The sequence below is a fragment of the Colobus angolensis genome, unplaced genomic scaffold, assembly GCF_000951035.1.
Source record: "Colobus angolensis palliatus isolate OR3802 unplaced genomic scaffold, Cang.pa_1.0 Scaffold126, whole genome shotgun sequence".
NCBI classification, from domain to species: domain Eukaryota; kingdom Metazoa; phylum Chordata; class Mammalia; order Primates; family Cercopithecidae; genus Colobus; species Colobus angolensis.
In genome coordinates, this window is record NW_012113808.1 from 8,251,297 (window position 1) to 8,263,917 (window position 12,621).

The 12,621-nt window shown below is 37.3% G+C and overlaps 1 protein-coding gene across 4 annotated transcripts in view; it reads left to right on the forward strand.

Moving 5' to 3' along the window:
- The window catches only part of DCAF6 (DDB1 and CUL4 associated factor 6), a 142,999-nt gene that overhangs the window by 43,626 nt on the left and 86,752 nt on the right, over positions 1 to 12,621 (forward strand). For all 4 annotated transcript variants that reach the window (XM_011933405.1, XM_011933404.1, XM_011933406.1 and 1 more), the window contains one exon: positions 702 to 887. In XM_011933405.1, coding sequence (XP_011788795.1) covers positions 702 to 887 — 186 coding nt within the window. The remainder of the gene's footprint in view (positions 1 to 701; positions 888 to 12,621) is intronic.

The window sequence follows — 12,621 nt, forward strand, 5'->3', positions numbered from 1 at the left end:
GGATTATAAATCATGCTGCTATAAAGACACATGCACATGTATGTTTATTGCGGCACTATTCACAATAGCAAAGACTTGGAACCAACCCAAATGTCCATCAGTGATAGACTGAATTAAGAAAATGTGGCACATCCACACCATGGAATACTCTGCAGCCATAAAAAGGGCTGAGTTTATGTCCTTTGTAGGGACATGGATGAAGCTGGAAACCATCATTCTCAGCAAACTATCACAAGGACAAAAAACCAAGTAGGAACTTCTGCTGTGTCTTATCTGTACCGTTTCATTACTTTGATTTTATGAAAATCATTAAAATTCAGTTTATTGTTTTGTCATCGTGAAAGGGAATAACTTAATCATTTAGCATACAGTAAATTTCAAAAGTCAGTCAAAGTAGTTCTTTGTTATTTACTGAGATTTTATGAGTGAGTCAGATAAACTAAATAAGTGGAAATATGCATGTTTTATTTTCATGACACTATTCCTGTTGATGGTACTCCATCTTAATCACATCTCACAGGAACAAAAGAAATATATGGGATTCTGATTTTTTAAAAATTATAATAGCTTGCAGTCTAGTGATAATCTTTCACTAAGATGATAATGTTAATGAGAATATATTACTGGCTATGATTATATTAAAAAGGAATATTTCTAGGAAATAATAAGTTGCCATTAACTGCTTTCTCTATGTGTTTTAGGTTTTGACAACAATTCGTTCAGGGCACCGAGCAAACATATTTAGTGCAAAGTTCTTACCTTGCACAAATGATAAACAGATTGTATCCTGCTCTGGAGATGGAGTAATATTTTATACCAATGTTGAGCAAGATGCAGAAACCAACAGACAATGCCAATTTACGTGCCATTATGGAACTACTTATGAGGTATGGTATTATTATGATTATATGATATATATGTAAGTGTATATATTTTTGATTAAGTGTTCATGCATGTGTAGATGCCTGTGTGTACATGTAGAGATGTGTGTGTATGCACATTTGTTGCATATAAATTATTGACAACATCTAGGTGTCAGCAGAGCATTTGAGAAAATGTGTCTTGAGATGCAAGTAATAGTACTCTAAGATGGGTTTGTAATTGCTTGAGCAACCATGCTGTAAGCAAACAGATGTTTATCTTTAAAGATACCTCTGTTACTGTGCTGCATGACTCTGTACTAGGCTTTACCCTTTTAAACAATCACTCGCTTGTGTAAAGTAGCTTATCAAATTTTTGTATGATAGAAGGGACTCTAGTATGGTAGACAAAAGAATCAGATTCCTAAAGGATATTAATGAGCTTAAGACCTGAGCTGAATTAAATAAGGTGGAATAAATTTAAGACTCAATTATAGTGCTTTATTTGGTTCAGAAAAAATGCTTGCACAACTGAGTGCTCTTTTATTTATGATACAAGGTCACACTGTTACTCACATTGGAGTGCAGTAGCATGACCATGACTCTCTGCAGCTTCAAACTCCCAGGCTCAAGCAATCTTCTCACCTCAGCCTCTTGAGTAGCTGGGACTATAGGCATGTGCCCCCATGCCCAACTAATTTAATTTTGTTGTTGTTGTTGTTGTTGTTGAGACAGGGTTTTGCTATGTTGCCAGGGCTGGTCTCTAACTCCTGAGCTCATACAGTCCTTCCACCTGGGCCTCTCACAGTGCCAAGGTTATAGCTGTGAGCCACTGTACCAGCCTCCAGAGTGCTCTTTTGAAATACTTGCATGTCATTTTTTGTGTTAAATTATTGATAGGTTTCCCTTTTTTTTGTGTTAAACTGGTGTATGTTTTCCATCATTTGAATTCCAGTTCTTTTATGTCCTCATGTTTTTGTTTGTACTTATATGAGTAGTATATGGCTAGATTTTATTTTCCTTTCCAGTCTCATAGTTTTGGGATTTTACTGGAGATTTATGAATTTATGTTTATTGTGAGTACTGATACATTTGGATTTGTTTTTATCCCCTATTTTATGTTTTCTACTTTTTTAAAAAAGTTTCCAATCTTTAATAACCTTCCTCTCCTTTTAAAAGTCCACCTTTTGAGGCCAGATTTGGTGGTTCACACCTGTAATCTGAGCACTTCGGGAGGCTGAGGTGCCAATCCCTTGAGGCCAGGAATTTGAGACCAGCCCGGCCAATTTGGTGAAACCCTGTCTCTACTAAAAGTACAAAAATCAGCTGGGCATGGTGGTGCACGCCTGTAATCCCAGCTACTTGGGAGGCTGAGGCTCGAGAATTGCTTGAACAACCCAGGAGACAGAGGTTGCAGTGAGCCAAGACTGTGCCACTGTACTCCAACCTGGGCGACAGAGTGAGAATTTGTCTCAAAAATAAAAAACAGAAATAACGTCTACCTTTCGAGTTACTTGAGTATTTTACTTTTTGTCCATTGTGTTTCTGTTTCTTGCTTGTAAGATAGACATTCATTTTTGTTATTCCAGAGGTTACCCCAGCTACTTTCACAAGAATATTGAACAAAGCCAAACATCAGTAAATATTTCTGCCCTTCACCTGAATAAAGGAACTTGGAACATACCTTGTTCAGTTTTATATGATTATATTGTTCAGGATTTAGTTATATTCTGTTTTCTCTCATGAATTAGATATTATTGGTTTACTGTTGGTGTTTGTTGTTTATTTAGATTTACCTGCATATTTACTAATACCTTTGGCTTACCTTTCCTTCTCATCACACATTTTCTATGTGGTATTCTTTTGTACTGAAGGCACATCATCCTTTAGCAGTTTTTCTTTTCTTTGTTTTTTTTGTTTTTTTTGTTTTTTTTTGAGACCGAGTTTCGTTCTTGTTGCCCAGGTTGAAGTGCGGTGGCATGATCTTGGCTCACTGGAACCTCTGCCTCCCAGATTCAAGTAATTCTCCTGTCAGCCTTCTGAGTAGCTGGGATTGCAGGCGCATACCGCCACTCCTGGCTAATTTTGTATTTTTTTTTTTTTTTTAGGAGAAATGGGGTTTCTCCATGTTGGCCAGGCTAGTCTCAAACTCCCGACCTCAGGTGATCTGCCCGCCTCGGCCTCTCAGAGTGCTGGGATTACAGGCGTGAACCACTGTGCCGGCCCGCAGTTTTTTTTTTTAATATGAGAGTTTGTTGATAGAAAACAATTTCAGTTTCCTTTTCTTTCCTTCATTCATTCTTTCCTTTCTTCCTTTTCTTTCCTTTGTGAAAAATGTCTTTTTTTTTTTTTTTAATGCCAGTTCTTCAAAGGTAGTTTTGCTGGGTATGGACTTCATTTGTTAGTTATTCTATTTCAGATGATACTCCATTATATTCTGACTTCCATTGTTGAAGTTACAAAGTCAGACATCAGTCTAATTATGGTTCCTCTGTAGGTAACCTCTTTCTTTTCCTCGACTACTTTTAATTTTGTTTTTCTTTGCCGTTTTTTTTTTTAAATTTTATGTCACAACAGTGTGTCTTGATGTGGATTGTTTTTTATTTTTTATACTTGGGATTTGTTGATGTTCTTGATGTGAGCAATTGGCATCTTGAAAAATGTAAGAAATTTTCAGTCAGTAGGTCTTTGGTTTACTACTTCATTATTCTCTCCATTTTTTTGTAGTCTGGGGAAATTCTGATTAGCCATTTCAGACCTGCTTATTAGACCTTATTCCATTCACTATTTAAAAATTTTTAAACTGAAGTACAGAACATATAGAAAAAGTACATAAATCCTAAGTATATGGCTTAGTGAATTATCACAAAGCAAGTCTATTCATGTAACTACCACCTGGCACATTAAGTATCCCAAAGCTCCTTTTATCCTGAGTCCTAACACTCTGGAGTTTTCTGTTTTTTGTAATACCCCTGTTTTTCTGTTTTTGAACATTATATAAATGGAAGCATACTTTATGGCTTTTTGTGTCTTTGTTGTTGTTTTTGTATCTGGCTTCTTTTGCTGAGCAAAATCTTAACTCTTTTTTGAAATTCATGCATGTTTCTTGCAACTATAATTTGTCCATTTTATTGCTGTATAGTATTCCATTATATGAATATACCACAATTGATTTATCTGTTCTATGCTGATGGAAGTTTGGAGAACATTCTTTTACATGTCTTTCAGTACACAAATGCACACATTTGTTTGGGTGTATACTTAGTGGTAAAATTGCTAGGTCATAGAATATATGTTTGGTTATTTTAGAGATAATGCCAAATAGTTTTCCAAAGTGTAGTAACAACTTACATTCCCACCAACAGCATGTAAGAGGTCCTGTTGCTTCTCATTTTTGCCAGCAGTTGGTATTTTCAGCTCTACTTTGGTGGATGTATAGTATCATCTTAATTGGTTTCCATTTGCCTTTCTGTTCTGATACTGCTGAGGCTGAGCATCTCTTTGTATGTTTGTTGGTTATTTGGATGTACTCTTATGAAATGTGTAGTCAAATCTCTTGCCTATTTTTTTCTGTTGGGTTGTCTGTCTTGTTATTATAGGAGTTTTTTTTTTTTTAATATCTTCTGCATATGAGCCTATCTTTTCCTATTCTGTGGTTGTATTTTCACTCTCCTAATGGTGAAGGGTTTTGTTTGTTTTGAGAGATGCGGTCTCACTTTGTCACCCAGGCTGGAGGGCAGTGGCATGATTATAGCACCCAGCTGCCTCAAACTCCTGGGTTCAAGGAATCGTCTTGCCTCCCAAATAGCTGGGACTACAGGCATGCACTACTGCACCTGGGTAAGTTTTTAAAAATTTTTTGTAGAGATGGGGCCTTACCATCTTACCCAGGCTTGTCTAGAACTCCTGGGCTCAAGCGATCCTCCTGCCTCTGCCTCCTAAAGTGCTGGGATTTCAGCCTAAAATGGTGTCTTTTGATGAAGAAAAAAGTGTTTAATGTTGTCTGGTATATTTGTCTGCTCCTTTATGATTAGTGCCTTTTTTATCCTGGTTAAGAAATCTTTTCCTATCCCAGAGTTATGAAGATATTCTTCTACTTTAATTTCATTGCTTTGTCTTTAGCATTTAGATCTGTCATCTATCTGGATTTGACTTTTGTTACAGTATGACTTGAGTCAACTTTTTTTTTTTTTACCCCATATGAAATTTTCTATGTTAACATAATTTATTTTTTAGAAAATTAAATCAAAATCCAAAACAGCACACAAACAAAAGACAGGCCATTTTAACATGATAGACCCATTTACCCAAGATGATTTTTGCCAAATACATATACAAACTTGAATCAGCATAGAATTTTTTTTTCAAAACTGGTACTCTGCATCTATTAACAGTCCCCCTTTCTTCCTTATCCTAGTCTCTGGCAACCATTATTCTACTTTCTGTTTCTAAGAACTTGACTATTTTAGATACCTCATATAGTTGTAATTATGCAGTATTTGACTTTTGATGTCTGACTTATTTCACTTAGCATGATCATATTGTAGCATATGTCAGAATTTATTTCCTTTTTAAGGCAGGGGAAGATTCCATTGTATGTATATATCACATTTTCTATATTCATTTATCTAGGCTGGGTGCTGTGGCTCATGCCTGTGATCCCAGCACCTTGGGAGGCCAAGGTGGGCAGATCACTTGAGGTTAGGAGTTCAAGACCAGCCTGGACAACATGACGAAACCCCACCTCTGTTGAAACTACAAAAATTAGCCAGGCGTGGTGGCAGGTGCCTGTAGTCCTAGCTACTCGGGAGGCTGAGGCAGGAGAATCACTTGAAACCAAGAGGTGGAGGATGCAGTGAGCCGAGATCATGCCATTGCACTCCAGCCTGGGTGACAGAGCGAGACTCTGTCTCAAAATAAATAAATAGGTCGGGCGTGATGGCTCATACCCATAATCCCAGCACTTTGGGAGGCTGAGGAGGGCAGATCATGAGGTCAAGAGATTGAGACCATCCTGGCCAACATGGTAAAACCCTGTCTCTACTAAAAATGCAAAAATTAGCTGGGTGTGGTGGCACATGCCTGTAGTCCCAGTTACTTGGGAGGCTGAGGCAGGAGAATCACTTGAACACAGGAGGCAGAGGTTGCAGTGAGCTGAGATCACGCCACTGTACTCCAGCTGGGCGACAGAGTGAGACTCCATCTCAAAAATAAATAAATAATTAAATTCATCTAGTGGTGGATATTTAGGTTGCTTCTATTCCTTGGCTATTGTGAATAATGCTGCAGTGAACATGAGTGTGCAAATATCTCTTCAAGATCCCATTTCCAGTTTTTTTTTGGGATCTATACCCAGAAGCAAAGATTGCTGGATCATATGGTAATTCCATTTTTAAATTTTTGAAGACCTGCCATGCTGTTTTCCATAGCAGCTCCACTATTTTACATGCCTACCAGCTGTGTGCAGGGTGCCAGTTTCTCTGTTTCCTTGCCAACACTTAACTATTTTTTTTTTAGTGGGCATTCCAGTGGACTTGAAGTTTTATCTTACTATGGTTGAGAGTTTTATTTCCCCAAAGATTAGTGAAGTTGAGGTTCTTTTCATATGCTTCTTGGCCATCTGTGTATCTTCTTTGGAGAAATCTCCTTTGCTTATTTTTTAACTGCATTATTTTTTGTTGTTAATATAGGATTCTTTATATATTCTGAATATTAACCCTTTGTCAGATACGTGGTTCACAAATATTTTCACCCATTCCATAGATTACCTTTTTACCGTGTTAAGTTTGATGTAGTTCCACTTGTCTGTTACTGCTTTGTTAACCGTAATTTTGTTGTTATATCTCATAAATCATTGTGAAATCCGATGTCATGAAGCTTCTCCCCCATGTTTTCTTTTCTTTTTTTTTGAGACGGAGTCTCGCTCTGTTACCTGGAGTGCAGTGGTACAATCTCAGCTCACTGCAACCGCCTCCCAGGTTCAAGCAATTCTCCTGCCTCAGCCTCCTGAGTAGCTGGGATTACAGGTGCTGCCACCACGCCCAGCTAATTTTTTGTATTTTAGTAGAGATGGGGTTTCACCGTGTTGCCCAGTCTGGTCTCGAACTCCTGAGCTCAGGCAATCTGCCCATCTCCGCCTCCGAAGTGCTGGGCTTATAAGGCAGGAGCCACCGCTCCTGGCCTCCCCCGTGTTTTCTTCTAGGAGTTTTATACTTTCAGTTTGTATGTTTAGATCTTTAATCCATTTTGAATTAATTTTTGCATATATAGGGTAAGGACCCAACTTCATTATTTTGCATGTAGATAACCAGTTTGCCCAGTAGCTTTTTTCTTGCTTTATGGATTCATCTTTTCCCTCAACTTTTATTTTAGATTCGAGGGGTACATGTGCAGGTTTGTTTCCTAGGTATATTGCATGATGCTGAGGTTTGGGGTACAAATGATCTCATTACCCAGGAACTGAGCATAGTACCCAGTAGTTAGTGTTTCACCCCTTCCTTCCCTTTCTCCCTCCCCACTCTACTAGTTCACAGTTTCTGTTGTTGCCATCTTTATGTCCACAGGTACCCAATGTGTAGCTCCTACTTATAAGTGAGAATGTGTTGTATTTGATTTTCTTTTCCTGTGTTAATTTGCTTAGGATCTTAGTTGCTGCAAAGGACATGATTTCATTCTTTAGTGTGACTGCATAGTGTTCTATGTGTATGTACCACATTTGCTTCATTCAGTCCACCATTGATAGGTACATAGGTTGATTCCATGTCTTTGCTATTGTGAATAGTGCTGAGATGAACATGTGGTTGCATGTATCTTTTTGGTAGAACAGTTTGTTTTCTTTTGGATATATACCCAGGATTGGGATTGCTGGGTTGAATGGTCATTCTAAGTTCTTTGAGAAATCTCCAAATTGTTTTCCATAGTGGCTGAACTAATTTACCTTCCCACCAAGTGTATATAAGTATTCCTTTTTCTCTGCAGCCTCACCAGCAACTTTTGTTTCTTGACTTTTTAATAATAGCCATTCTCACTCATATGAGATGGTATCTCATTGTGTTTTTGATTTGCATTTCTCTGAGATTAGTGGATGTGGAACATTTTGTTTTGTGTTTGTTGACTCCTTGTATGTCTTTGGCGAAGTGTCTGTTTATTTTGCTCATTTATTAAGGGGCTTATTTGGATTTTGCTTGTTTAATTTTTTAAGTTCTTTTTTTTTTTTTCTGAGACGGAGTCTCGCTTCATCGTCAGGCTGGAGTGCAGTGGTGCGATTTCGGCTCGGCTCACTGCAACCTCCGCTTCCCGCGTTCAAACGATTCTCCTGCCTCAGCCTCCCGAGTAGTTGGGACTATAGGCGTGTGCAACCACGCCCAGCTAATGTTTTGTATTTTTAGTAGAGATGTGATTTCACCATGTCAACCAGGATAGTCTCTATCTCCTGACCTCATGATCCGTCCACCTCAGTGTCCCAAAGTGCTGGGATTACAGGCCTGAAATTTTTTAAGTTCTTTGTAGATTCTGGATATTAGACCTTTGTCGAGTGCATAGTTTGCAAATATTTTCTTTCATTCTTTAGGTTGTCGGTTTACTTTGTTGATAGTTTCTTTTGCTGTGCAGAACTTTTTAGTTTAATTAGGTCCCACTTGTCAATTTTTGTTTTTGTTACAATGGCTTTTAAGGACCTAGTCATAATTTCTTTCTCAAAGCCAATGTCTAGAATGGTGTTTCCTGTATTTTCTTTTAGGATTCTTATAGTTTGAGGTCTTACATTTAAATCTGGAATCCATCTTGAGTTAATTTTTATATATGGTGAAATGTACAGAGGTCTAGTTTCATTCTTCCACATATGGCTGGCCGATGATCCCAACACCATTTATTTAATAGGGAGTCCTTTCCCCATTGCTTATTTTTGTCAACTTTGTTGAAGATCAGATGACTGTAGGTGTGTGGCTTTATTTCTGGGTTCTCTATTCTGTTTCATTGGTCTGTCTGTTTGTCTGTTTTTGTACCAGTACTATGCTGTTTTGGTTACTATAGCCTTAAAGTATGGTTTGAAGTCAAGTAATGTGATACCTCTGGCTTTGTGCTTTTTGCTTAAGATTGTTTTGGCTATTCAGGCTCTTTTTTGGTTCCATGTGAATTTTAGAATAGTTTTTTCTAATTCTGTGAAAAACAATGTTAGTAGTTTGATAGGAATAGCATTGAATCTGTGGGTTGTATTGGGCTGAATGATCATTTTAATGATACTGATTCTTCAATCCGTGAGCATGGAATAAATGGAAAAACCTTGTTGCTGTTTGTTGTTTTCATTGCTGTTTGTTTAGTGATTTTCCTAGACTAATTCTGTTAAATCTGTATTCCTTTTCAGGTGTAGGCACTGTAGTCTGTGCTTGATTAGCTTAGTCATCACCTAAGGATTAGATAGAGATTTCTTTAAATGCCTTGAACCAGTAAGCCTGCCAGTCTTTGCCAAAGGGGTCTGTGTGTTTGGGTTGCCTTCAGGTGCCCTGGAAATTTACAACTCTGCCTTAGCTTTCGCTTCTTGCTTGTTCAGAGCCTCAAGGTCATCCAGGGATGTTATAGTAGGGCCTTCTTGGGTCCTTCTTTGACATGTGCACATCCTTATACATATGCATAATTTATAAATTCCCAGAAATATTTTGTTACTTTTCAAATTCTGCTATTAATGTCTAATTCTTGTTTTTTACTTTTAATTTTTTCTGGTCATCTTCTTGTTTGCGTCACCTAGTATTACTGCCTCAAGCAACTGTGATGTTAAATCATTGCTGTTGATTATTTTTGACAAACATCCTCAGGATAGGGTTGAATATGGTCAAATTCATGTAAGCCCTTAAAAGGCAGCTTTTCCAGGGAACTTAAGGACAGATTAAATTGTGATAAGTCTTTGAGGATAGGGCATTTGGGTGAGTTCCAGACTTGTTTTGTGACTTTCAGTGGCTGCGAAGTTACTGTTTTTTACAACTACCATAGTTGCAAGGCTGCCATTGACTTAGGGAAAATATCACAAGTTAAAGTGGCTCAAAGCACACTGTTCTTTGAGATTCAGTTATTTGTCTTGAATAAATGTTTCTTGGATTGTTCTAATCCCTTGGTTAATTTTCACAGTTCTAAAAAAGTTGATTTTGAAATTTTGTAGTGTTCTCAGTGCTTTTATGAAAAAGTATATTTTCAGAGGTCTTACTCAGCCATTGCAGAAGTGTTTCTTCTGTAACATTCTTATACTTTCCTCACCTTCTTGAGGAAGGTTAAATTGTGAGGAAAGCTTCCTAAATGATTCAGATTTCTGAACGTAACTTATAAGGGCATTAACTATAAGAAATAGATGTGTGTTTTAATAATTTAATTTTATAATAGCAGTGTGAGTACATATAGCTCATAGTTCATTAATTAATTTGATTAACAAGTTCAGTATTCTAGTTTTTAAAAATAAATATCCTTGGAAATATATGCTTCCAATAATTTCATTTGTAGACAATAGTATACAAAGCAAAAGTGACCATTTTACTTAATAAAGTCATCAAAGCTAAGTCAATAAATTACATAAATATTTCTTACTGATTAAATAGTTTCATAAGTAAATTAACACTGCTGACTTGATTAGATGGAATACTAGTTACATTTTCACAAATATGAAATGAGTAAAAATTCTCATTTTCCTTGAAATGTGTACTTATTTAGGTTGAATATACTTTTTATATATTTTTTGCAGGGTATAAATCTTGTTATTCTGTGTTCGTTGCAAAATTGGTTCAATTGAAGCAAAGGACATTGATGTATTGTAGTTCGGTAAATTAAAAGTTGTATATTGTATTAGTTCGTTTTCATGCTGCTAATAAAGGCATACCCGAGACTGGGCAGTTTACAAAAGAAAGTTTATTGGACTTACAGTTCTGCGTGCCTGGGAGGCCTCACAATCATGTTGGAAGGTGGAAGGTGTGTCTCACTTGAGAGCAGACAAGAGAACTTGTGTGGGGAAACTCCCATTTTAAAAACCATCAGATCTTGTGAGACTTACCATCACCAAAACAGCATGGGAAAGACCTGCCCCCATGATTCAGTTATTACCTCCCACCGGGTCCCTCCCACAACATGTGGCAATTCAAGATAAGATTTGGGTGGGATCACAACCAAACCATGTCTTGTATATGTGTATGTAGTATATGTGTGTGTGTATATATATAAATAAATATATATATATATATATATATATATATATATATGGGGGCATGGCTTAAAGTAACAAATTTATTATCTTACTGTTCTGGAAGTCAGAAGTCTGAAATAAGGTGTACTAGGCTAAAATCGAAGTGTTGGCAGGTGTATATTTCTTCTGGTCTTGCCTTTTCCAGTTTCTGGAGGCTACTTGCATTCCTTGGAGCAAGTCCCCTTCCTCCATCTTCAAACCCAGCAACATAGCATTTTCAGATCTCTTTTTCTCTCTGACTTTTTCCATCATCTTATCTCCTTCTCTGACTCTGACTCTCCTGCCTTGTTTTGCTTGGTAAGACCCTTGTAATTATATTGGGCCTCTGTGGATAATTTAGGACAATCTCCTTATGGTCACAATCCTTAATTAATCACATCTAGAAAATCCCTTTTGCAATCTAAGGTAAAGTATTCATAGGTTCTAACAAATAGGATGTAGATATCTTTGGGCTACCATTATTCTGCTTACCACAATAATAGTAAACCTTTTAAGACAAAGGTTTTCCAAGTAAATTTTTTAAAAGTATAAAACACCTACCGAAAAGTGCTGGCATCGTATATTTGTGCAACTTGGTTAATTTTCACAAGGTAAAATACATGTGAACTCAGCATCTAGAACAAGAAACAGCCCCAATAAGTCCTGTGTGTCCCCTCAAAGGGTTTACCACTTTCTAGGCTCTTAAAAGTACAGGTTAGTTTGGGCTTTTTTACGATTTTATAAAAATTGGAATCATACTGTGCCTTCTCTTTTTGTGTCTGGCTTTTTTCACACAGAAGGTTTGTGAGATTCATTTACGTTGCTGGGAGTAGTAATGATTTGTTCATTATTACTGATGATTTAGTACTTTATTTTAGGAATAGATAACAATTAAATCCTAGTTTACTGTTGGATATTTGGGTTGTTTCAAGTATTTGGCTAATATCAGTAGTGCTGCTATGAACATTCTAGTGCATGTTTTTACGTGCCCCATGCAGGCATTTATTTTTAGTGGAATTGCTGGGTTATAGGGGAAGCATATGATCAGCTTTAATAGATATTGATACATAGTTTTCCATTGCGATTGTTCCATTTGATACTCCTGTCAGCAATGTATTCCATTACTCCACATCCTCATCAACAGTTGATGTTGTAAGTCTCTTTCATTTTGGCCATTCTGGTATGGTATAGTTGTATATCTTTGTGGTGGTAATTTGTAGTTCCTTGATGGCTGAGTTTGAACACCTTTCATATACACAGTGTTTCAAACATAGGAATATTGTATACACAAAACCATTATAGCGGAGGCACCAGGAACTGTTTCACAGGAGACAGTTTTTCCATGGACGTGGAGTGGAGGTGGTTTTGGGTTTAAAACTGTTCTACCTCAGATCACCAGGCATTAGCTTCTCATAAGGAGTGCACAACCTTTGAGAAACACTTCACCATAGGGTCCACGCTCCTATGAGAATCTAATGCCATCGCTGATCCTAAGGAGGTGGAGCTGAGGTGGTAATGCTCGCTCACCTGCTGCTCACTACCTGCTTTGCCACTCACTTCCTA